At 37.2% G+C, this 27,264-nt stretch overlaps 3 protein-coding genes across 4 annotated transcripts in view; 1 reads left to right on the top strand and 2 right to left on the bottom strand.

Moving 5' to 3' along the window:
* Positions 1–2,667, top strand: part of LOC136255767 (uncharacterized) — a 54,779-nt gene extending 52,112 nt beyond the window's left edge. Inside the window, exon 5 of the mRNA XM_066048649.1 lies at positions 1,622–2,667. The gene's annotated coding sequence lies outside the window, so the exon portion shown is untranslated. The remainder of the gene's footprint in view (positions 1–1,621) is intronic.
* The window catches only part of LOC136241601 (uncharacterized), a 48,990-nt gene extending 34,019 nt beyond the window's left edge, over positions 1–14,971 (bottom strand). Inside the window, exons 1-7 of the mRNA XM_066032841.1 lie at positions 14,894–14,971; positions 12,291–12,364; positions 11,987–12,054; positions 11,269–11,555; positions 1,547–1,796; positions 1,218–1,493; positions 274–516 (exon numbers count right to left, since the gene is read on the bottom strand). Of these exons, the coding sequence (XP_065888913.1) occupies positions 274–516; positions 1,218–1,493; positions 1,547–1,796; positions 11,269–11,555; positions 11,987–12,054; positions 12,291–12,364; positions 14,894–14,971 (1,276 nt within the window). The remainder of the gene's footprint in view (positions 1–273; positions 517–1,217; positions 1,494–1,546; positions 1,797–11,268; positions 11,556–11,986; positions 12,055–12,290; positions 12,365–14,893) is intronic.
* LOC136255032 (uncharacterized) overlaps positions 1–27,264 on the bottom strand; it is a 112,602-nt gene that overhangs the window by 82,572 nt on the left and 2,766 nt on the right. Inside the window, exons 3-6 of one of the 2 annotated variants that reach the window (XM_066047760.1) lie at positions 20,660–20,938; positions 19,590–19,682; positions 19,423–19,542; positions 16,007–16,081 (exon numbers count right to left, since the gene is read on the bottom strand). In XM_066047760.1, the coding sequence (XP_065903832.1) occupies positions 16,007–16,081; positions 19,423–19,542; positions 19,590–19,682; positions 20,660–20,938 (567 nt within the window). The remainder of the gene's footprint in view (positions 1–16,006; positions 16,082–19,422; positions 19,543–19,589; positions 19,683–20,659; positions 20,939–27,264) is intronic. The other variant, XM_066047754.1, reaches the window with a different exon arrangement.

The raw sequence follows: 27,264 nt of genomic DNA, 5'->3' as shown, positions 1-27,264 counted from the left end.
TTCTCTGTCATTACAGTGGTTATTTAGCTTTTCACAATTAGCCCAATGAATATAAACTTTCTGTAGCTATTATGGTCTTTAAGCTAATGGAGATGAACAAGCCAAGCTATCTGGTCAAGTAAGCGCGTTATGAATAAACACTCATCCTTAAAACTTTTAGGAACACTATCTAACTGATGCATTGTATATATGCATGACAACAACTAAATTGGTATTCCAAGGCAACCATCATTTCTGTCAAATATAATAAACATACAATTTCTGTGTCCTTACAATTTTCACTAGAAACAGGTTGAACTGGAGATGTTGAAGATGACATAGTAGCGGATGATAGAACAGCACTGCTAGTAGTAACAGTAGCACTGGTAATAGTAGAGGTACTTGTTGTAGCAGCAGAAATGGTGGCAGCAGCAATCATGTTTGTAGTTGTATTAGAACTCAAAACATCAGAAGGATTATGATTTGGTGAATTGAAAGTGACTTGAGTATCTACTTGTATCACATTTTGTAAACAATCTTTAAAAAGAAATACATACATAGCTACAGATCTGTGTGCAGTGTTCACACATGTTATATGAACACTGCTTGTGTGACTGTAATGGTGAACAATACAATAATATGGGTACAATTTACAACATCGATCATACATTTAGACCACGGCAAGGTGAAATGCTCGAATTTCATTGGCTACTTACAGGTATCTAAATCCTGTAGATTCCTAAATTAGCTAGACATCAAAACACAGGGTTCTAGGGAATTTAGAAATCCTCAGGCTCTGTAGTAGTGCACTCGCTTCGCTTGTGCATGTGCCACAACACAGGGCCTTTCAGGTTTCTAAATTCCGTAGAACCCTGTGTTTCGATGTCTAACTATTATAGCTACATACAGCCTGAAGAAGATATACATAAACTATTGCATGATATGATTCGCTTTGAAGATGATCCTTCTCACAAACTGATATGCTGAGCTAACTAGGGGAGCTTGGCATTTGTGGACAACATTGTGGTCTAAGCTATGCCAGTTTATTTCAATGTATAAATCTAATCCTTGATAAATGTCTCTAAAACTGGATCATATCCTTTTTATTATTCAAGTAAGAGTGGGTCAAGAGTCAGGAGTATTGACCCACTTACAACTCTCATTCAAACATAAACTGTACAGGGATTATACTGGTCACATAAAGTAATCCTTTTTGACAGCTGTACACACTACCTTACCATCTCTTACTGCATGTACAACAGCCTCAATATTTACAAGATCTTCCATTCTATCACAGAATGTTAACAAATCTTGATCACTTTTAATACAACCAATTAGAAAATCAAGAATTTTCCTATTAGCAAATTCAGCATCTGGCCACGACAGTATAGCATCTACAGTTTGGTCACTATTCTGGACAACTCCACTCTGGCACAACTTCTCCATTGTAACCATGTAATTTTCTGATAAATTTTTCAGTAAATTATAATAATGTTTTTTTAATACAGCAACACCTGAGAAATAATATACAGTCATCAATGTATACCTACAATCTGTACACTCACACCTTTAGGTCCCAACTGACCAGATTGTAGTTTACTGAATATTTCAGGTTCTTCATCTCTCAACCTTCTATCAACAGGTACAACTGCTGAGGTGGAGTTTGAGAGGTCATTAGGACTAAGAGAGGTGTCCACACTACCACCATTACCAGCAGGATTATCACCTGACTTGAGTGCTGATATTATGTCTGTGTGAAGATGTGCATGAATTACTATGTAATTACATTCACGTGCATGATTGGAATTAATGTACACCTATTATGTAACAATGGTATGTATAGTGGTATTTATAATATGTAGGTGACCTGCTGAGTGAAAACCTGCCACATATTGATACCTGGGTAAAAATATGCAAGCTACATTAAAATTTTACACATGTTTTGATCGTTTTAGTATGTACTGAACCTGTACACCATCAAATTCGGGGAGATAAGAAAATCTTTGTTTTGTATACTGACGGCACATGAGTTATGGGTGCTTGTTTAAGATGCAGTAGGAATACAATTTACCATCCTCATTTCACTGTTGGAATGGTCTTCTTCTTTGTCCACACAGAGACATACATGTAAGCAACCAATTATCAACCGGTATGTATTATTGACCTAAGCATTTCCCGTAAAAACAATGAACTCCTCTGTAAATCTGTACTTGTTTATTGGACTGTTCTAATGGTTTCTGTCCTCTTTTACAGGTTTTTGATTATCAGAGAATGGTTTTACAATGTAGTTGACCGAGTGCTTCCCATTGCAAGTTTGTTTGATCATGCAAAGACGATTTTGCTACGTTCAAATGGAGAAGGAGATAAGCCAGCCAAGACATCACTACCGGTGCTGTACACAGTGGAAATGAATTGGCCCAGGTTCTACAAGTCTTACAGTAGTGGTGAAGCTTGAAACAAGTCTGAATGATACACTGGACCCGGTGATACATGATGCTATCAAATCCGCCCTTATTCACTCGTGTGATGGACTGGCAAAAGCAGCCAGGTTGTTCTATTCAGTCTTAAAGATGGTTTCAAGCAAAGACCAGTCTAAAGGCTTGTAGTTTTTATTGTTGCTTTATGGAAAAGATGGCATTTTATGTGTTAATGAACTGGTTTTGCTCATAACTTGCGTTCTAATCATGAGATTAAAATTGGTGGGTGTGCACATTATTAGATGCTAAATTGTGTCATATATAGGAGTCCTCAGGCACAGTGATATTAGCAACTGGTTGATAATTCATATTTGGAAAATTTATGTGTGGTCGGTATTATGTACCGGTGGTCGATAATACGTACTTTACATGGTCTCAGTATAGCGCACAGAGCATTAAATCAAATCGGTCTACGAAAATGGGATCACACCTACTTCATAGCTGAGAGACAGCCGGAGCAGAGGGTAAAAATTGGAAGTTTGTAGGACCTTCCTTCACTGAGTTAGAAGTTGTGGTACCAGGTATGGTTGATAATCGGTCGTTTACGCTACAAGGAAAACACCAGCTCGTAGTGAACATACTGAGCCAAACTCCATCTTCTTAGCTTGTTTCAGTTTGAGACTACCATGAACTTTTAAATTTGTTGTTTTACAATATTATTCACTTGGTTAGAACAAGCCATACTAATTTTTAGATATGGATAATCTAAAATGGCGCATGTCCCCTTTTCCTGAATTGATCATAACTCATGACTGAAACAAGCTAAGAAGACGGAGTTTGACTCAGTCTGTTCATTATGACTCGCAAATTGATTTTTAGAAAATATTACAATAATTCAATTTGTCTCAAAATTCAAGGTTTTTTATGCCCACTACGTTGTCACCTAAATTTTCAAATGACCCTTTTGCCACTGGCCCCTTCAATTAGATAAGCACTCATAATTTATTGACTGTCAATATTTAGCCAGTCACTGCAATTTTAAAAAAAACTTTAAAGTATCATGACATGAAATGGTATAAGAAACAAAGAAACAAGTTGATGTTGTGCTACTTCTAAAAACCAGGCGCCATGCAGCTAGCTAACTCATCTGGAATAACCATAGACAGTATATACTACTATGAATTAACCAACTGTGTATTACTACTTTACAATAGGGTAGTTTGGGTTGTGCAATAATATAATTAGCTATTTCTCGTATTTCGTAATTCATGAAATATTTGTAATTCGTTCAATTACATTGCTATGCACTGTTAAGGAAGCGTTTGTTAAATAAACCGCTTTTACCAACATATTACGCACAAAACTATCTTCTAAACTGTTTTATAGTGTGACTAACGTGTTTTTCCCACAAATTCTCTCGACAAAGCCTCAAAGCTGCTCTTCATTTTCGTTCGCATACGTAAGGGATACGCCCCCTTTCAACTCGAAGCGATAGGCTATTCCTGGCAGTGTACGAGGCCTGCACCGTTGTTTTTCAGTTGCTAAATGCCTGAAAACCTCAAGGGGAAGGTAGTCTGAGGAAAGTCACCACACCCGTATTTCAGTCCGCCAAAAAGAAACCACCTCAGAGCAAAGTTCACCTGTGCAGAAGTTTAATACAGACTTCATTTCACTTTTACTTCTTACGTAAAAGCTGCTTTTATCGTTATTAAACGATTTTGCTCACGTGGGTGCGTACGGACAAACATAGGTAGATAGGTACCGTGTTTTTCAGGTTTCTGGCGAAAATCAAAGCATTAACGTGATCAAACACGTGATCCGTGCTTCAAACTAGCAAGGCTTACATAACTTGCAGCATACTAGCAATACTTAAACATGTACAATGATCGGCGAATATTCACTTTAAATGCCTTGCAAGTTTGAGATATTTGAATTACAGATCACGTGTTTGATCACGTTTATGATCCCGTTTATGCTTTGATTTTCGCAAGAAACCTGAAAAACACGGTAGATAGGTAGATAGATAGGTACACACACACACACTTTTACGAAAACAATTTCAGTAAACCAGGCGCACGCCCACAGCCGGCCTTCGGCCGGCTGTGGGCGTGCGCCTGGTTAACAAGTAGTGACTTTACCAGTATTTGAACTACAGACATCAAGGTTTGGAGTACTACACTGTACCACAGCACCACCAGTGCTTACTGGCTGCTCCACTTGTTTTTGGGCTATTTAAATGTTACCAATATAAAATACTACAGATGTACCGATTCAACTTTTTCTGAGCTTTACTGATACTGATCCAATTTTGGAAATTTATTACTGATTTACCGATATTGTACTGATCTGATATCTATGATGACTGATCTTGTACAGGTACGTAGTTCTTATAGCATTTTAAAATCTCAGACTAAGCTAATTGGTCAATTGTTAGCTGAATGATGATCACAGCATTGTTTATGGAGTCAATACCAAAGGTGGTCTGGTCTCAATTGCACCACCCAGACAATCAGCAGTAACAGCACCCACAAATATTTTAATACATGCTCCTCCCAAGACTTGTCTGGAATGGTTTGTAGGCTGTTGTAGCAGAGATTCTAATAGTTTAGTCTGTTTAATCTATTCATTGTTTTCTGCTGGACCTCTGGTAAGTTCAAGGGTAAGTTTCAGAATTAATACAGCTAACTCGTGTGTATTCATATGGCTTCTCTTAGTTTCAATGGGCACTAGGCAAAGAAACGGAACTATACTTTAGCTTACTTCGAATTATGGAACAGAGAAATGATAGAAGTCTAGTATGTTTAAGGAAATGGTGATTAGAAAGATCGGTATCATGAATCAGTGGCTTCACCGATTTTGCTCAAATTGTCAAGACCGGCAATAAAATACTACATACGTAAATAGTCTAAATCATAGCCTAACCCAATTAACAGCTAAAAATCATGTCCTAATCCTACTTGCACACCTTCCTAATCCTAACAACACTGTTCGTAATCCTAGGAGTGCTATTCCTAATCCTAGGGGTGCTGTTTTTAATCCTAGGGGTGCTGTTTTTAATCCTAAGGGCACTGTTTTAAACTTACAACTATGTTTCTAAACTAGGGACAAATTTCTAATGTTTATACAACAAGTGACCAGCTAAATAAAATATTTACACAGTGACCGGTGTCTGACTAAATATCCACTTTGTTCCATTGAAGGAAGAGTAGCATGGTCCAAACCATACATTCATAGAATATTTCGTTTACGAGATATACGTGCGTATAACGAGAGCCACCATAGTGGTATTCACATTGAAGAACACTTCTTATTAACATCGGGACCAAAGAGTTAAGTAATAATTGCAACACGGGCATGAGGGCTTTGCCTGGTATGTATGCCCGAGGGCAGAGGGCATACATATCAGGCAAAGCCCGAATGCCCCGTGTTACAGCTAATATGTAATACTTGTTAGGCTGATAGTCTGTGCAGGGCAATCAATCACTCAAGCCAATATGAGTGCAGCCACTGGATGTATTATATATGCACACCTAAAATTTTCGATTATGGGTCAGCAGCTAGTACGTTCTGGTTATGTTTAGTTGTGATAAATGGACATATCCTAGAGATATCATAAAGAATTTCCATTACGTGAGTTTAATGTTTTAATCAGTGCTATTGAATCGTTTATAGGAAAACTACGCAGTTCACTAAAGGCCTAGACAGGTAAGCTTGTTTGTAGAGTGGTTACTCTGTGCAGAGTGATAGCTTCGTGATGGGGGCATGTCCATATTCGAAAACGTGCGGAAATGATCAAATGAATAAGCTATAGCACTAGTTTTCATCTTAGCCCAACATTTTTCAACTCGTAGGATGGCGAGGATAACAAAACGCTCTCCGTCTGAGTGGTTTTCATGGCGAAATCCAAGTCCTGCATCCTAATCATGTGAGTATTAATCGATCCCCACAATCGATTTCAACATCAACGTCTATATAATCACTGCCCAGTTGTAGACCGGCTACATTACATATGTAGCCCAGCTAGCTGAGCTATATACATACAAAATGTAGCCCGGCCGACTCCTTTGATCTGAGGTGTGAAAGTGTTACATGTATAATTATTGCAGTGGAATTACAAAAATTTGTGTGTGTGGCCATTAATTTGTTGTTGATCGCTATGGTAACATTGTTGACAACTTTGTTAGTAGAAGTAATTGTGGTTATTCTATTGTCTCTGTGGGTCATGTTTATAGTTGTGTCACATTTACACACACTGTATAGCACAGTATGGAGTATAAAGCACTCTTTCCCCCTTATGATATCATACCTTAGTAGCTTGAACAGGTGGCTGATTGTTAAAAACTGTGGTTGCATTAATAGCTTTCCACCATGATTGCTTGTCGGCAAGTTTTGCAACAATAAGTGATAGCTACACATTTAATTATTTCAAGTAGAAAACTACATTCTCAATCTTGTTTGCTGCATAACAGAGGGTAAAATGTGGCTCAATCATGGAAAAACATCTTGAGAGAATTCAGTTTTTTGGTAATGATATCCTACACCTTATCCAAACATTTTAGCATGATCAAGCATGATGTAAGGCAAATCTGCATTTGAAAGAATTGTTGGCCATTTCTAAGTCAATAATTATGATGATAGTACCTGTCACAAAGGAGACCTGAAATAAAGAAGGTTATATGAATTTGTACATCTAGCCTTCGTGAGTAGTTTAATAATGCAAGCCATGGAGGAATAGATGGTCCCTACATGCATTAACAGGAGCCCACGTTTTGTATGTCAATATTTTACAGAAAATAAGTTTGCTTTTAAGAACCAAAGTCACTATAGTGGTGTTCAGGGCCAAAGGGTTTAATTGTTCACAAAACTGTCCATCACCAGCAACTTCTTGGTTAGATTCAGTGGCCGCTTGATAATTGATGCCTTCAACTTGTCACAGTGATGGCCACACTTGCAAACAACAATTAGATACATAGCTGTACAAACTGTCCATTACTCACATACACCATAACTAGCCTTTCTCAATCATTTTCCTCATTCTCCTGTCCCACTACTAAGTGAATTCTGGATCTGACGGATCATGAATCATGTGAAAACTAGGCATTAATGGCTACATATTAACATTCTACATTCATGAGTTGGCACAAGTTTTCTCATAGCCATCATGGCATTCCAGGTTGTGTGATAAACTGTATTAAACAGTTAATTTCTTATTGATTGCAACCCTGGATTCATACATTAAACCAGTTAAAACATTGCTCACGCTTGTGCATTTCGGAAATATAGCATTCAGGTGCTATATCTGTCTCTTGAACACACCCTGGTGCTATATTTTTCCCGTATGCACTAGCTGTGATACCCTAAGTACTAGTTAAAGCACCGCCATGAGTACAATACGGAAAAAAAAGTAAAAGGTAGACAAATACAGCACAGGGCAAAGACGAGTGTTGCATTCAGATCGACACCATGCCAGATTGCTATTTTTTCATATTGCACAAGTGTAGTGGTACTTTAACTAGTGCTTTCTATAGTAATTTTGTTTGGAGGGTTCATTTTGTATACTCGAACCACATTGGTTTTCAGCCATCAAACAATCAGTCAGTGTCTATACAGTATACAAACAAACTAAAAGCATCATTTTGGCTACTTCTAGCTATTTAAAATATTACGCATGTGATCAACAGTGTTGTATTTTCTGCACGCAATGCCGTATTTTCCTTTCAGTGCTGTATGGAAATAATAACACTCTTATATTCGGTTGATTTTCACCCACTTAAGTGCTTTAACTAGTATTTAAATGTGCAGTAATGCAGACCAACCTTGGTGGGGGCATGGATTAAAATATTTGTGGGTGCCTTACTGTCTGGATGGTTAATTAAGACAATACCACCATAGGCAACCATCAAACATTGCCAGTGATTGTTAGGACTATGAATGAAATATTATTATTACTAGATGAATAAAAAATTGGAAATTTTAAAATGGGAATAGGGATCGCTGAAAAAAGCCACAAAACAAGAAGGGATCACTGGGATGGTAATGTAAACCACAAATCCCTATTTCGACTCTCTGTCGTAAACCTTTAGTTACATGCTCTGTCATTTTGAAATGAGTCAAAATAGGGATTTGTGGTTTACATTACCACCCCAGTCATCCCTTCTTGTTTTGTGGCTTTTTCAGCAATCCCTATTCCCATTTTAAAATTTCCAATTTTTTATCCATCTAGTTTGTGTACTTTTTATTAATCCATTAATGGATGATGGATTTCTTTTCTTGATAATGAAGACTGTTGTGAATAGTATAATTTATAATAATGCCGTCAATGTTTCAGAACACACATGAAACTGATCAAATTGTAATCTGCATACAGAATGAGAGTCTCCTAATATGAACTAGAATGCACATTACTGGTGCTTTTAATAGCTGTCAAATTCAGTGCAAGAATTGTTGTTATACACTTGACTGCATTATTAGAGTATTTATATGACTGCTCTATTAGAGTACTTAATCTGGAAAAGAAGGAACGGCCCGGTTTGGGCTGTTTCCATCCGAATACGAAATCAAAAATAGGTCATGGACATGAGGAAGGACTCAGTAAGCATGGCTATATAGTTTTTAGAACGAAAAAGTTGATAAATTTTGCTGTACATGAGTGAAACAAATAATATTATGAATAATAAGAATATGAAGAATAATATGAACAAAACAGCAAATTTCAGTTTTGTCCCAAATACACATACTGTTTCCTTTTCACTTGATACTTACTAGTGGACCAATACTAATTGCAAATAACCACCAGAAGGTCACTTTGAGTTGGAGGATGCTTTCCAAGGTGGTTTTTAGGCGTGCGTTCTATTAGAGTTTTTGCAAAAAATATGGGCAATCCCTATTATGAACCCACTATCATGGTTCATGATAACTTTACAGTGACCAGCATTAAGGTCTGACAGCAACATGTGCTGCAGCCTTTATTTTCTAAACTATAATAGTAAGAAATTACGTAGAATATTGAAGTTCTCTCCTCCAAACTAAATGGCTACACTATATTACATATATTGGTATACCAGATCAATATCAATGTTTAGAGTTGATATATTATTGGATAGGTTTAAAATTTAACTATCAGTACACCTCTAGTATGTATGGATATACTTACTTATCCCTAAAACATGCATGGAATATAACACACTCACATGTGCATTGCAGGTGTTATAAAAATTATTTGTGTAATTTAGTATGAGCTACCATAGGCATCTTAGCAGGTGCCATTCACTGCTAAAAGCACCAGTATGGACCACAAAGGTTTGGACATGGCCCATGAAAAACATAACCAAAAAACCAGCCTCACTTTCCCTGTCAACGTTGAAGTAGTATTGGCTAGGTATAGCTATGTAAGCCCAAACAAGATTTCAGATCAACCCGAAATTCTTTCAACAATTCGCTATGAGCGTTTTTCTAAAAAATTAGAACTTTTTAGTGACTGACTGAATGACTGACTGACTGACTGACTGACTGACTGACTGACTGACTGACTGACTGACTGACTGACTGACTGACTGACTGACTGACTGACTGACTGACTGACTGTGACTGACTGACTGATGCCTTCAGACAAGTGTAACTCGATAACAGCTAAGACCGGGGGCTCACTGCTCGACATTGCTTCAGCCTTAGCCACAAACGTGCCTTTTGGCATACTGCAGTACATACAATGCATTCTTCATGGACTTACCAGTGTCCTCCTTTGTGCCCCATTCATCTTTGCTAACAGCGAAAAGTTAATGTCTTTTTGACGGTAGCGCGGGATGGTTTCCCTTCGTAATGGAAATTTTCCATATTATTCATAGTGGCTACTTTAATTGCAGAGGTGCTTTTCAAAAAGTTCTTGATTCGTAACGCTGTGTAACAGGTTGAACATAGCTGACAACAAAGCATAATGGATATTTCACTTTCAGACAACAATTAATAGCTGAGGCGTGCGGTATCATTTCTTTCTTTTGATGCAGTAAAAATGGGTTCACCAGTCATAATAATTGTGACCCGCTGAGCGAAAACCGGCCGTTTTCACAAAATTCTATTTAAGCGTATTGAAATACTGTTAACTGGGAAAAAATACGTGTGCTACATAAAAAAATTACACACATTTTAATCACTTCGTTATGTACTGAAACAAACTGAGCTCAAATCAGCAAAACCTATACACCATCAAATGCTCCTGTGCATTGGGAGTAAGAAAATCTTTGTTTCGTGTTCATACAGAATATGGTTTGTGAATTATGGGTACTTATGTACAATGTGGTAGAAATAAAGTTTATCCTCATAATGTAATTGTTGAAATGGCCATCTTTTTTGTTCACACAGAGACACACAAGGAAAACATTATACCTTGATTGATGTGCCAGTACATGGTGAACAGACTGATCTTTGTAGCTTGTTTCAGTCGTGAATTATGATTGATTATAAGTAAGCGTCCGTAATTTATTTGCAGTATTGTTGCCATACAAATTGAGTTTATTCCTGTCCCAACTGTCTGTCGCTATAACTCAAAGACTATTCATCACAAAAGGCTGAAACTTTGGCTGTCTACTCCTTTGTTACTATCGATAACAGAGAAGCAATAAAATGGAATTTGAGAAATTTGCGAAAAAGGGAAGTTTTTGCTCAGCGGGTCACAATTTTATTTTACAAAAAAGTTGACAAACAAGTGCACAAAAATTATTTAGATTAGGGAGCATAGCACATGCACTACTCCAGCTTGTTTCAGTACTTTTTATTGATTTGTTATGGTCCCTACTCTAGTTGAAAATTCCAATTCTTGTGTACTTGTTGTGCATGAATGTGCTCATTTACATTGTATATGTACTTAACTGGCTACTGAACCATTTGTACCTTTCTCAAGATCTTTAATGACAACAGTTAATGACGGAGCATTGTTGATGACACTTAATCTTTTACACAATAGCAGAACATCTTCCTTGTCATTTAACTGTTCAATGAGACAGTCCAGTATTCTCTGGTTGGCAGTGAACACACTGACACATTCTAGTATACTCCCAATATGATCCCCAGTTAGGTGACGTTCCAACTGGCTCACTGTATTCATGTAGTCATCTGGCATGCTCCTCACTAGTACACTATAGTGGGACTGGAGCTCTGTGAAGTCTAGAGGACAAAAGAGTCATACATAGTCAATAAATAACTGCTACAAACCCTGCACAGTTGAGATTACCTGTCTTATTATTTGGCCACGATTAATTTTATAGCAAAATACCAAGAATGAATGTGGCCTTCAAATACTAAAATCAAAGATGGTGACCAAGACACAATGATGTTAATGTTTTAATAATAACATAAATGACATGTCATTGTTAAACCCATTCACGGCCAAATTCTCAGTGACCACTGGCAGAATTGCATCATACTAACCATCCAATACACAGAACTACTCAGCAAGTTGTAACCATGTATCTAAATACTCGCTATAAACTAAGGAGGTCAACTATGTTGGTTTTGTTTATACAGTGAAACCTCGTTAATAGGGCCACCTATGGGACCCATGATAAGTGGCCCTATTACTGAGGTGACCCTATTACCGAAAACCTTATTAATACAGCCATAAAACAAAATGGCCTTATTATTGAGGTTTTCAACAAACCAGCAACTGTAACATCAGTATACAATTGATCTAACTAAACACACTATGTAGAGTTTATCACAGAGAAAGGTAGGAGCATACGATGTACCAATTATTCCAGCAATACTTGAGACATAATGGCTGGAAAAGCATGAAGTATACTGCCAGAATAATGGGTACCGCTTTCAGTAGTTAAAATGTGCACTTAAGAGCAGCAACTTTTGCAGTGATACCTTGACTGCCTGCTCAGCTGGCCTCTTTACTGAGGGAACATTGTATTAGTTTTACCAGTTTGGTCCAGTGGTATGTGGCCACTGGCCTTTATAATGAGGTGGCCCTATTAACGAAAATTAAATAAATGTAACATAATGGAAAACACGTTTGGACTTGCTGGACCTGGCCACTATAATGAGGTGGCCTCATTACTGAGGTGGCCACTAAGTGAGGTTTCACTGTATAACAGCACCCGCAATGAAGTTATGAAACAACGAAGTCCAAAAACCAGATTGAACAAACAACAGAATTCGAAATAAATATTTACAAAGGTGCATTATACTCCAAAGAACTATTCTATACAGTATTCTTACAGTGTAACCCATTCCACAGCTGGTTTCTTCGTGATTTGTCCCATTTTTACTGTTGCACATGCATATCTGCACTAGTGTCCACCATGTCATGTCCAGGATAAAGCAGCCGACTATTGACTTTGTCTTTATCCATGTTTAACACTTTCTTATTAATATTTTCAACTTGAAGAACAATTTACTTCGCCTATTATAAAAGGTTACACTTTGTGCTAGTACATAACAAACGCATAGTAGTCCAGGAAGGATCCGGTTATCCCAGAAACAGGACTTCTATGGGTGTGTTCGCTTCAGTACTACCGCATCTTGCTATGAAGTGCATTTTACAAGTTATAGCAAGGATAAAGTTTATTCTATGAGTGAGTCATGATCCCATGCTCCCATATGGTGGCAGTGGCTGTTAAGTCCATTGACATTACTGCCATTGAAACAGTTAACAAATCTATAAGAGTTTAGAGTTAACATTACTAAGTTATGACGCATGGGTTGTACGTACAACATAGCTGAGTAAAAAGCTATAAAATTATATGACCGTCGTCTTAGCTAAAGCCTGCCAAGTTCACACAACTTCTGAATTTTTTTTTATTTCCTCAGTACTATCTACAGTGTCCGAGGAATGGATCACCAAAGTTTCAACTTATTTTGTTTGAGTAGTTTAGGAATTACAGAGCTTCACAGTAGTATTAGCAGTTTGTACAGCAATCAAAAACTAAGTATAGTAAAAATAAATACAGCTGCTACATTTACAGCCATAACATTTGTTTGCATTAGTCTACAGCATCACTGGGATTGGCTCAACAAAGGTATGTCTTCCACATCATAAACAAGTTCACTTTACACGCATACCATTGGGATTACAGAAACCAAACTTTCAGACTCTTTATGACCATACAACAAGATAGTGTATAGGATTTCTTAATTTGAGACTGGCTTTCATGCACAATAGCTTGATTAAAACTTGTGTTTATTTTTCTTTGTAGCACTTGTAATTTTACAATATTTCTAAATTTCGTTTTTCTTAAAATGTATGCTTATGTGAACTACGTAGGTATAGGGATCATTCAAATTCGATTAGGGATCACAGAAAAAAAGTAGTGAAACAAGGGACCTGAAATATACATACTAGTGGACATTATATCCCCTCTTAAGTTCGAGGATTGAATGTCCACTAGTATATATCTTCAGGTATAGGTGATCTCCCTTGTTTTTCACTACTTTTTTCTACGATCCCTAATTGAACTTAAAATTCTTAATATTTCCTTACACTTGTTTGTTTTCTCATTTTGCAACATTATTACGACTGGTAAATCCATACTAGAATGGAAGGAATAGTGCCAGGCTTATTGTTTGCATCTGAACGTTTAATAATGGATTAGTGAAGTGTTCATTATCTATTCATTTTCAGCTTTGTCACACATCATTACAAATGAAGAACACTAGGAGAAGGACCTCTGCCAGTCACAATGGAAAACACCTATCAAACATAGGGAAGCCATCACACAGTGCTACCGTGAATCGACACCTCATGCTGTCAGCAAAGATAAATAGGACACAAAGGTAGACACAGATACAGTAAGTCCATGAAGCTTGTATTGTATGTTCTTGGGGTATGCCAGAATGCACCTGTCAGGCTGAAGCAATGTCAAACAGTGAAAAAATCAAGCCCACATCTCTAGGTGTTATTGAGTTATAAGGCATCAGTCAGTCAGACAGTAGAAAATCCCACCACACATTTTTTTATTTCATAGCAACTTTTTGGAAGTGTTTCAGGTTGTACTGAAGGCACTTTAGGGCTTGGTTATACCTAAAAGATCTAACGCAATGAAGGTATATTGTAAGGCTGGTTTTAGGGTGATATTTTTGACCAGAAAAGCTCAAGCCTTCATGAAAAAAAAACCTCCCAATACAAAAAAAATCATAGCAACCTATTGGAGCATTTTGAGTATTTGACTATGTGTATTTAATACTCTAATAGAACGCATGTTATTTTGAGGACTTCCAATTGAAAACACATAGAATGTTGTAGAATAATCATTTTCTATTGGTAGATATATGAAATGATGAACTTTTAGTATCATGTACCATAGACTTAAACTAGAATTTCATTTATAAGGTAGAAATTAAGTGAGAACTTTTTACCACTTGGTGACTGTTATATTAGAGTATTATGACCCCACATTCTTTTACAGCATGTTAGCTTTTTCTTTGTAATTCTGTAAGTCTCACTGCAATTTCTTTTAACCACAAAGGTTTCAGCTTTGATGGTTCATCTATACACATACCAATTTGTAAGCCATTTCCTTAGGTGGTTTATCCTGCAGGCATGACAAAACATCAGTCTTTTTAAACCATAACTCCATGAATACGTATCACATTTACACTAGACTTGGTACATGAATTCACCTCAATACCTCCTTAATGTTCTCCAAATTTCATGGGAATTGAGTTGCATATTTGCATTTTGTACTGGTTTTTGTGAAGGGTGCAAAAAGAAGAAAACCAAGCCCATGAAACAACCTCAACTTTAAGGGCTTGTGTTTCATGAACGCATAGAGGGATTTTGCTGGAATTTGTAATGTGAGGTACTGAAGGTGACCAGTAGAACAATATTGTCTCTTCGAGAGGGGACCATGGGGCCATGTATGCAAGAAAAACGCATTTTCTTTCTGTCAATATACCCAAGATGTGGAATACCAGCTCTCTTGGCTGCTTACCCACACTACCATGTGTCTTGATGTTATGACATTACAAAGGCTACAGGCTGCAACAAACTAGGTTTATGTCACGACATGATTATATTAAGACTATTACAGTATCCCTAACAAATAGTCCATTGAGCATAAGATAGTCTGAAATGTGATGCGTGTCTTTGAAAATACATATTTAAGCTAAAGTCAATGTCATCCTGTGAACATTTTTTTATACTACCTCCCATCCTGATACCAATACACTTGCGCACACAAACCCACGTACACACTAGTGCTGAAGCTGATAGCAATTTAACTATCTGGATATCCTGAAGTGATATCCTACAAATAGTCACATTATCACTAATTGCTATAAAAAATGCTGAACATTTTATTGTGAACATGCCTTGTTTTACTAGAAATTTAGAATAGAAACAAACTTAACATTCATATGAAAATTAACTTTGTAGTAATGTTAAATGTGGTAGCTATGTATTAAGGAAATTTCAATACATTATCCAAATGACTGCAAATTACTATCTGGATAGTAAATTGTTATCCGAATATCCAGATAACATCTGTTTCAGTCCAAGTACACACACACACATGCACGCACACACACACACACACACACACGCACACACACACACACACACACGCACACACACACACACACACACACACACACGCACACACACACACACTTACTATTAGCAATAAGCATCTGCTGTGCCAATGGTAATGATGATATTCTAGTCAAGTCTTCTTCATTCGAGTTAAATCCTGCATGTGAATAGTGTACATGTCACACATTTCACACATTCACACAAGTATACATAAAAATGTTTATTTAATCTAATTTTAAAAAATCGTCAATATCCACACATTTATTTTATTGGTTCTTTGTTGTTTATGTGGACAGTGAAGTGGACAGGCTATGTTTCAGCTTCATAAGTTAAGCAGTGTGGGATATACAACACTAGATAGCCAAATGAGCAAATAAATCAATATGTACAGAAACCATCATGATAATAATCCACAGGTGCTTACATAAAACATTATAACTTACTGATACAATGGCGTGTAGCTTTAACTCATGGCTCATTGTGTTTGCAGTGGCAGATCTAGAAGGGTTTCAGTAGTTTCGACAGAAACCCCCTTTCAGAATTTCACTTTTAAAAGTGATGCTAAGCCATTCTTCTGTTGCAAATAGCTCTGTACCATAACAGTAACATTTAACTTACAGAATGTCTTCTTCGTATCAGAGGCCAACTAAATCAAATGTCACAGCAGCTCATCTGCTCACTTGATAATTACTTTTTCACACGTTTATTTCTGCGTGGGTTCAAAATGATAAAACCACCCTGATGAAAACTTAAAACAAGGAAAAAACATTATCTTTCTTTGATTAAAGAGCAAGAGCAAGCAGAGGCATAGTCAGAACCCTCGGGCATCATGTATAATTCGCTACCAAGATCAAGATACTCTAATAGAGCAGTCACAGTAGCACAAGTCACCAATTATCAGCACCATTTCATCACGCAATTGTATTCCTTAATTCATTGACGTATGAACTTCTGGTTTGAACCATTTAACAGAGCGGTTCTTCGTCTCTTAGCACATCAAATTTTAATTATCTCACGTGAGTGAACGTCTTATTATAAGGAAAATCGCATGCATATCATGTGCCAATTATCGGCATGGGATACCTATTATCGGCATGGGATACCTATTATCGGCACCTGTACTTCTGTGATTGACCAATTATCTGCACAAGTGCGTTTTTGTACGTAACTGCATGATGCCCCGTTAGTTCTTTGTGAAATTTTGTATGGGAGGTGCAGTCCTTTGATAACTCCATTACACAGACATTTTACAAAGATGAGGCCAGCTGTTCAAGAGATATTCATATTAGACGCAAAAGCATACTGATTTTCAATATAAATTATTTTTACGCAATTTCATAGTTAATCAGCATAGCTTGTATAGTGCTTTAACAACAATAATTACCAAATGAAAACGATTGTAAGAAATTTTTTAGAGGGTATAACAGCCCACTGTGGTACTGGGTTGCCTCCATATATCTCATAGCCACTATACTTTACAAGTGCTGATAATTGGTACCTGCCAATAATTGGTGACTTACACTATTCAGAAAAGCAGCGTAGCAAGCTATGAGAGCAGGGCAACTATTGTCAGTTACCTTTTTTCATTTGTTTTTGGTCTTGCTATACAGCTAGGCCCTGGCATCACCAAAAGTCTGGCTACGCCCCAGGCAAGTAAGAATTTCTAAATGGTAGTTCAGTAGTGTAGCTATATTAATGTTATACTAATGCAATAGCTTTATGGAAAAATATATAGTACACCTCCCAGAAACCCCCTTTCAAAAATTCTAGATCCACCACTGGTTTGCCATGAATTTGTATATCCACCAAGGTACAGTTTTTGCCCAAGGTATGCTTCTGTGTTCAAGAAGGAAGGTGACCTCACTGAAGAAAGTTCGCCAGTAATTTCTTTCGACACCACAAGGTAACAAATGTCAGAAACCCTCCCAGGAGTTGTAAACTTCTTATGAACAGGTAGAATAGGCATTGTGCCTGTACTGCATTGTGTTGCATCTGCATTAGTCGTTTTGTGAGTCTAGTCCGTCTTTTCAATGGCTAAAAGTTTTCGATTGTGGTAATTCATTAAGCATATTTCCGTGAAATTCCTAGGACTCATCCATTATGTGAACGAAGTGGAGTAAGAATGTTCACTGCTGCTGACTACAAGCAACCATCACTGAAATCTTTTAGTATGTGAATACATTAAATCCAGCGGTTCTGCCCTTACAGCGCAGTACAGGCTATTAGCCTAGACTGGCTTGGTTGGTTGGTTGTACTGGCCAGAGTACTCACTCAAAACAGCTGATTCCTACCCTCCAAAACTTACCTTATTGTGACAGACTACAAAGCCTCAACTTACCTAGTTTATCTTACCGTCGAAATCGTATGGACTTAATTATGACATATAAAATTTTGAATGGAGCAGCATTAGTAGATAAAGAATATTTTTTACAATGAATACCAGCTACAGTACAAGATCTAATGGATTTAAGATTTATAAGAAATTTAACAAGACCTCAACACAACGTTTTACCTCTTGAAAGAGAATAATTAATAACTGGAATTCTTTACCATATGAAATTGCCACTTCTCCTAATGTATTAAGTTTTAAGACTAATTTAGATTATTTTTTGTATAATAAACGTTTTTTCTTATATTGAGATTGGTTTTATAAGACTCTGTCTTCTTTTTTGACCAATTGTTATACAACCAAGTACTAAGAATAATACAAAATGCGGTTAAAATTACATCATTAATAATGAATGAATGAATAAATTAATTAATTAATAATCATTAATAAATAATGTTTGAGAAAACTACAAGGCCTAAGGCTTTACACTCACCAGCAATAGAATCCATGTTGTATGAAGAGACAATCGTATAATGGGCGGGTGTTATCATGGAGGTGATAGAAACGTACGACAATTCTATTTAATGCTGATCAAAACAGTTAGCACGTGACACCCACTATTGATAGATCAGGCGGATTCTAGACAAGCAACCTACTGTTCATTTGTGTGATGATGCAAACCTCTCTACCTAAATGACCCAGCTCATGTTAAATATACACATAACTTAGATATCAGTTGTAGGTGACAGACAGTTGAAATACTCTGCTTTCATCCCAATCTTACTGTGGTCTGCTAATGCATCCCTTATGTATATGTGCCAGTCAATTCCTCTAGAATTGTATTACTGTTCATCTTTTCTACCTGTACACACTGTATTGGCCATGCACTGTTTGTACATGCCCCATTAGTAGGTTATCTCGTTGGTGATTGTACTTGGTTGTATTTGCCCCAAACCCTGTACATAATAATAATTATAAAACAAAGCAGGCTATTAGCCTGCAAATAGGCCTGGCAGTTCTATGACTACCTGATATAGAACTGTGGGTATATCAGAGTGTTCTATAACTGCCCAATATAGAACACTTGTGCTTGCATGTCTAATATACAACACCTTTTTATTTTGATCCTCCCATGCAAAGTTTTTTATATACACACATATATAGCATACTTTGATGTCTTTCTTGATCTACAGGTACTCTTGTACACCTAGTGCAACTACGAACATCCACTATAGTCACTGTATAACTAATACAACAATCATCTTCATATTCAACCAGCGATGGTGCTCCTGTAATAACATGATATGACATCACTGTAACACTATAACCTACTTACTCTCTTCCAGTGGGAACACATCCTCTGACTCAACTCTATTACTGATAGGATGTTGTTGTAGATGTATTGATGTTTTAGGTTGTTGGAATATACCTACGAACATACATTATAATAGTTCACCTAGAATGCACACACTCATAAGCGTGTACATTATACATATCATTGTAAGCATCCACATTAACATATATACCTACTTATTATTGGTATTATCAATGTGATTGTGAACATTTGCATTTTTTTGTTGTTAAATGTGATCAGATCTGTGACAACCCGACATTATGGTGCAAGCCTAAATTTTCAGTATAAGCCATTGATTGCAATGAGTAAAATATTTGTGTAATTAAGCAAAATTCTATTAAATTGGTAAACACTTTGTTCTTTGTGAAGAAAGAGTCTAATGATAAAACCCTGGATATAGAGGTGTTCGAAAATCTTTGTTTTGTTGCAGTAGACTAAAGGATACGTGAGATATGGGCAATTGTTTATGTCAGATCGAAGCGATCACACGCAATCAATCTTTCTTCATTGATTTCATCTCTGTATGTAATGAAGAAAGGTTATAAAAGGAAAACCTTATTCAGCAGTGGATTCCCTTATTCATGGTGAACACGACAACTCTGTACTTCATTGTGTTTGTAAGTTACAGCCATTTTTGTAAGCACCTGTAATTTACTATACTTGTACAAATCAATCTTTCTGTTGCTGCTACTTTGTAGGGATGTAACTCCAAAAGTTGTTGGCATACAAGGCTAAAACTTGGCCAGAGCATACACTTGGCTAAGTAGATTATAAATATTCAATAATAAAGAATTTCAAAAATGCACCACTATGCCCGGTTTTAAAGATCCAGTCTCAACAGTGGTGTGACTACTCCATTAGAATCTTGGTCTTTCGCAGTACTGTAATAATACCTCTTCATTTTTCATTATCACAACAACTGTCAAAAGGCTGCAGCTACGTATGATTTTGATACGTACAAACAGTATATACAAGTACATGTTCTTACCAGCACCAGCAATGCACACATGCATAATACACTCATACGTGTGTGCATGCACGTGTCATATAACCTTTTTGTATTCTCTCCACAACAATCCTCAGTTCAGGTTTATCTATCAGTAACTTCATTATGTTCCAAAATTTCACAAAGTCTTTGTCCCTTCTCAGTATAATGAGTAGATAATTTAATATTCCTTGATTACACAGTCTGGGTATTCCCCCAGACAAGATGCTCCTTTCAAAGTCATCAGGAACACTACAGTGTTGAACTAACAGGGATAACCCCTCCCTGGGGTTAGGGACCAAACACTGATACAACAAGTAGTAACATGATCGGAATGGAGTGAAGGCTGTGAGAAACACATGATACACAAAATCATGTGCAATTTTTTTTAGTGAATTCAGTACATACTGATACATACTGAATCTACAAAAATCCAACACAATACCTATAAAAGGAAGTCTAAATTTCACAGTATAACATGTGACCTTCTAAACAAAAATTTGACTAGTTTACATAAGCATGCATTTTGATGAAAACAAAATTTAAAATTCATAAAAGTATGGTTACAATATGCAAGCTTTTATCAGCCTTTACTCAGAGAAACAACACTCAAATCAACTAAAACTATACACCATCTTATTCACCTGCTCATGTAGAGTTTGAAAATCTGTTTCATTTCTGAAGCCCCAACATTATGCGTGTCATGTGCATTTATTTACAATGCAGTGGACGTTAACAAAATCATTGTCATTATGAACTATACACCTTCATATATGTACAGTATTATACAAAAGTGACTACAGAGCTACACAAAACCACACCTTGGTTGATTTGCAATCCAGGGTGAACTTTTAAACCAACTCCCAATGTTGTAGGCTAATGCAATGGAAGTTATGGCTGTGAATGTATGCGACTGTAGTTTATTTTAGTGTACATACGTAGTTGCTACACAAATCAATTCCTTTCCTCTTCCTACTTTCTAGCACTATAATTCCAAAACTACTCACCACAATGGGCTGAAGCTTTGGTGATGACACTAGAAGTAATGCTGAAAAAAAATTGGAAGTTGTGCGAACTAGACGGGTTTTCACTGAGATGGTCACGTATGTAGTATTGGAATTATAGTGCTAGAAAGTAAGAAGAGTAAAGAAATTTACTTGTACAGCAACTATGTATTTACACTGAAAATAACTACAGTTGCTTACATTCGCAGCCATAACTTCTGTTTGCATTAGCCTACAGCATTAGCAGTTGGTTTAAGATGTTCTCCAAGGCTTATGCCGTTTGTGTGACCCCTGATTTTGACAAAAATTATACAACCAAGTACTAAAGATAATACGAAATGCGGTTAAAATTACATCATTAATAATGAATGAATACATAAATAATAAATAATGTTTGAGAAAGCTACAAGGCCTAAGGCTTTGCATTCACCGGGAATAGAATCCATGTTGTATGAAGAGACAATCGTATAATGGACGGGTTTTTTGTGGAGGTGATAAACGTACAGTTCTATTTAATGCCAATCAAAACAGTTAGCAAATGACATCCACTAGACAAGCGAACTACTGTTCATTTGTGTTTGAAAGTGGGCGACAGCGACTATTTGGATTGGAAGACAAGTGGCTGCTACGCCTGCTTAATAAACAACATGATTGGAAGTTAATTGCTACTAATCACTGGAGGTTAGTTTGTGTTGGTTAAAATACTTTGATAGTCTTGTTTCTTTAGTCTCGCATAACTAGGCTACCTTCACTTGTGTATATGATGGGAGAAAGCCTCACCTGGCAGGCCATTGTGCGAAGAAGGTGCAGTTTCCAACTGGTAAGTTTGTGCAATGATGCATAGCTCTCCACCTGAAGCCTTTTAGTGCCAGGAGAGCCCAGACTGATCACTGATATGGGCCCTGAGAAAACTACATAAATATTCACTGCAAATTGGCATCCCACGTACGAACGCTGATGGAGAGAACAAACACAACATACACAAAATGTGCCCTTAGGCTGATAATTGCTGTGTGCATGGTTGTGCTAGCTATTAACTGCTATTATTATACGTAGCTACAGTCTGCCGCCATCAGCAATGCTCCACATACTTGTGCACACTGACATATCCATGAAATTCTGATATTGCATTTCAGCCACAATTGTTCTCCATTTTTTTTTGGGTTGTGCAGCATATCCACAGCATCATGTGATCATTTTAGTACAAATGACCCGGCTCATGTTAAATATACACATAACTCAGATATCAGTTGTAGGTGAGACAGTTGAAATACTCTGCTTTTATCCCAATCTTACCGTGGTCTGCAGCTGCTCTTGGCAACTCCAGCCATGTCTTAATCCAGTGCTCTAATCCATCCTCATTTAAACATATCATGTAACACAAATTGTGTACAATTGCATAAAATTAATGTAATAAGTATTTGTTGGATGTTTAAGCTTTGCTGCTTGTAGGAGCCAGATTCAATACCATGATTCTCACAATTTAAAGTGCAGCCTCACAATCTCACATCTCCATGGTCAGATAATCACTGATTGTAATAGCATACTAATACACCCTTATGTTTATGTGCCAGTCAATTCCTCTAGAATTGTATTACTGTGCATCTTTTCTACCTGCACACACTGTGTTGGTCATGCACTGTTTGTACATGCCCCATTAGTAGGTTGTCCCGTTGGTGATAGTAATTGGTTGTATTTGCCCCGGGCCTAGTAATTATACAACCAAGTACTAAAAATAATACAAAATGTGGTTAAAATTACGTCATAAATAATAATAATGAAATAAATAAATATTAATGTTGGAAAAACTACAAGGCTTATGAACTTGCACTAACTGGGGTTCGACTCGCCAGTGAACAAAGGCACAAACATATAATAATGCCTGTTCGTGCTGATGACTTGAACAAACGTGTAATTCTATATAATGCCCAGCACCACACTCATGATTCCAAAGGCCAAGAGAAGATTAGCGACCACAACCATCCACAAACTTGTCTACTAATCGTTTGTGCCCAGGTGTTCCTTTTCTAAGTGTTCAGACAAGTGCCAGGTGTCGCTGTAAGCTGTCCCAAGTCGCCATGCCAGCTGCCAGTACATGCATTCAGGCAGATTATTACTGTAAGCAATCAATTATTGGCCAGGTTGTATTCCAACCTACGGGATTCTCGTTTAGAACAAGATATGCACGAACTTTTTACACACAGCGATAGGCATGCAATTTAGTACTCTAGGTGTCCACAACGTACCAGCTCCCCAGGTACTGGCGTTCTTTAGTAGCATCTGGCCAAAGACACAGTGATGGCATCAATTATCGACCATCAACGTCATTTATCATCCACTCGTTAACTTGCGTACATCAATTATCATCTGGTTTGAGGTATTTCACTTGGCATTCCCGCACAATTCAAAACTAAATCTTGCCCGATTGTACAAAATAGTCTACCAGTACTAATTGTAGTTCCACCAAAATTTCAAGTAAGTCTTATGCGCGATTTTTGAAATACAGTTAAATCAATTTCTAATAAAACATACACTTCAGTATTTTAATGCTTTAAACACATTTTAAAACAAATTACACAGCACTAATATTTCATCAAGGATGTTACAAAGGTCAGCACAGTAATCCTGGTGCCACTGAGAAGAGCCATAGCTACCTTGCTTCCTGCTGCACGGCAATGTAACCAATGCCGTACAAGCTCTTTGTCCTTAAATAATAACCAACAACCTCTATCCACTGTGTATGGGATTCTTATCCACTATGTACACCTTGCTTCTGAGTAGTGTAACATATCTTCAACACTTGACAGCATGTGACAAGCCTCCAACCTCTAAAACCAAGCGTACTGTAGTCAATGGTGCATGAAAGCGGGTGTATTTTATTCTACAAACACTCCCTTGCTTTTGTAATCAATTCTCCTGCTGTTTAGATAGTCTTATACGACTTTACTTTGATTCTCCCAGCTTTCTAAGCTATTTCCTCCTATGTATCTCCATGCTCATCACTTCCAACTGTTACAGAGGGTCCTTCCATCTTCTTCGCCCACATAAATGATCAGAAATGGCTGTCTCTCTACAGCAACTAATCTATCGTGGTTAAAACTACTTTCAACAGTACAAAGGACATGAATTCCAAGCCCTATCAGGGGTGACTTCCTCATAAACAGATGCGTATATGTGTAAACAAACATTATTCCACTGAGAAGGGTGATTATTCCGGCAGAGTCAATCACTAGAGCCTTTTGAATTACTGCAGTCAGTCTCTTCTTACGTCGAACGTCGTGTGTAAGGGTCAGTGTGCATTACAACAGAAACAACACGGATAAAGTTCAGTACGCTACCAATACCATTTTCATGCCAAGAATAACAAACTACCACATACAAAATAAGTCAGAAACAAACCTGTCGTCATTCAAAAACAAAGCAATTTGACAGAAGTTGATTTAAACTGCTAGAACAGCAAAACAAGGCAGCACGGGTTGCTTAGTGTGGCAAAATTCTGTTTTTGAATCCGGATTCTATACAACGATAATAGACGTCGAGTTGACCGATAATTTACGCTAACACAGGTAGACTATGTTTTCATGTTGCAATATTGTTTACAATGTTTGTTTGTACTGTGTTTGTATTAACTACCCAGTAACAATAAATATTATCTCCTGTAGCTGTGAAGTGCCAATCACTACTGTAGCTACCATTCAATTCTGCACACCACTGATGTGCCATATCCATGAGTATTCCTTTGAAGACACTGCCACCTTTCACAGCGATCTGCTACACATTTTATTTCATCTTGCAAGTGTATCCAAGACACCATGTAACCATTTTATGACATATTGGCCCATCTCATACTTAAAAACGTAACTCAGCAGATGAGTCAGATAACAGTTATGTGTGACACATAGTGGAAATACTTGGCTTCTTTTGTCCCAGATATCACTGTGGTCTGCCCTTGGCAACTCCAGCCATGTCTTAATCCATCACCCTCATCCATCTTCATTTAAACAACTGGTATCACATGAGGAGGACACAATTGTGTACAGATACATACACTGTAAATTAATATCCTAGACTTAATTAAGCGTTTGTTGGTCAGTATGAATTCTGAGGGCTTGCTTTATATGTATATAATTATATTACAGTGCACATGGCTGTTGTCTTGATTATACCCAATAAAGCTTAAGCATCTGATTATAATTGCATTTATGTGCCAACACATACACACTGTACCGGTCATGTACTGCCTTATTGAATTGGTAGGTTGTCCCGTTGGTGATTACACTTGGTTGTATGTGTCCCAGACCTAGTAATAATATTAATAAAATTAACTTGGCATCTGAGTGCATGCCCGAAATGTTGTCTTCTGCCTGTTACACAGTGATACAAATAAAGAACAGCAAGAGAAGTATCTCTGCAATCACTACGGAAAATACAGGCAATAAACGTAATAGCTACTACCACAGCCACAAGGAAGCCAAATTGTGCTAAAGTGAATCAGCACCTTGCATTGTCAGCAAAAAACTGAGACACAAAGATAAGTCCATGATGCGTGTATTGTACATACTGTGGTTGGCAAAAAGGCACATCTCAGGATGAAGCAATGTTGAACATCAAGCCCATAGCCTTATGCATTGTCAGGTTATGCTGCATCAAGTAGTTAGTTAGTTGGTAGAAAATTCAGTTAACTTTTAAGATTTGGGGTCATCATGAAGGCTTTTTTGGGATTGGTTTTCCTTAATCAATACCGCCAAGTTGTTATGAAGCAAAAGTGAGGAGGGCAAGAAGCCCTGGTTTTAAGAATTGATTACAGTGCCAATTCGTTTTTAACCTTGGTTTTTACACAATTCATGATTTGGCTTAGCCAGTCACATATAAACAGGCTACTTATCATTATGTATCTTCCCACATAGCTTTGTCACTTCTTGCACATTCCCTCTATCCCTCTAGCATTGTACAGAAACAAGAGTTTGACAGTTGCACACAACAGCTTGTTTCACATTTTTACGTACTGTAAACTTCAACTATAGCGGGAGGTGTGGTCACTTTACGTAACCTAAAAAATCACATGTCTGCCATTTTTGTAGGGCTAAAACGTGAAGCTTGATGTGTGTTTACAATGCCTTCCAGTTGTGCTGTTGTATACACGCAATGAGCAATGTGGAATTGAGTTTTGTGGATTCTCTAAAGGCCCCAAGAGAAGATATCTCAGTGCAGTTTCAAGTGGTGGCTATTAACTTGAGAGAGCTTTGGGACTGTGTTGGGTGAGGTGTTGTGACTCAGTTCAATGCTAGACAGCTGGATTCTTCTTACCATTATATCAAGCTGATTTTAGATAACTGATGTGCATATCCTCTGCGCTGGCAGGCATGATGTGCCATCAGGCTAGCTAAATCCAAATTAGCTATACATACATTCTACCAAGATTTGACATAAGCATCCAGTATCATGCAATCCTGGAAGGATGGTGCTGCTAAATGACTATGCAGTATACGTACCTCAATATCATCAAATCAGTGAAAGTAAGTTATGTATCCTGATCATGAGCCAGATGAGCAAAGTTACATGTCATGGCTACAAGTTGCACTTGAGTACTGCAAACAATTGTAAAACACATTTGTGAATTTAACCAAACAGATATTTGTATACTAACTAAATCTTTTGCAACCAGAGC

Source organism: Dysidea avara, chromosome 1 (genome assembly GCF_963678975.1).
Source record: "Dysidea avara chromosome 1, odDysAvar1.4, whole genome shotgun sequence".
NCBI classification, from domain to species: Eukaryota; Metazoa; Porifera; class Demospongiae; order Dictyoceratida; family Dysideidae; genus Dysidea; species Dysidea avara.
This window is presented reverse-complemented; position numbering and strand designations above follow the sequence as displayed.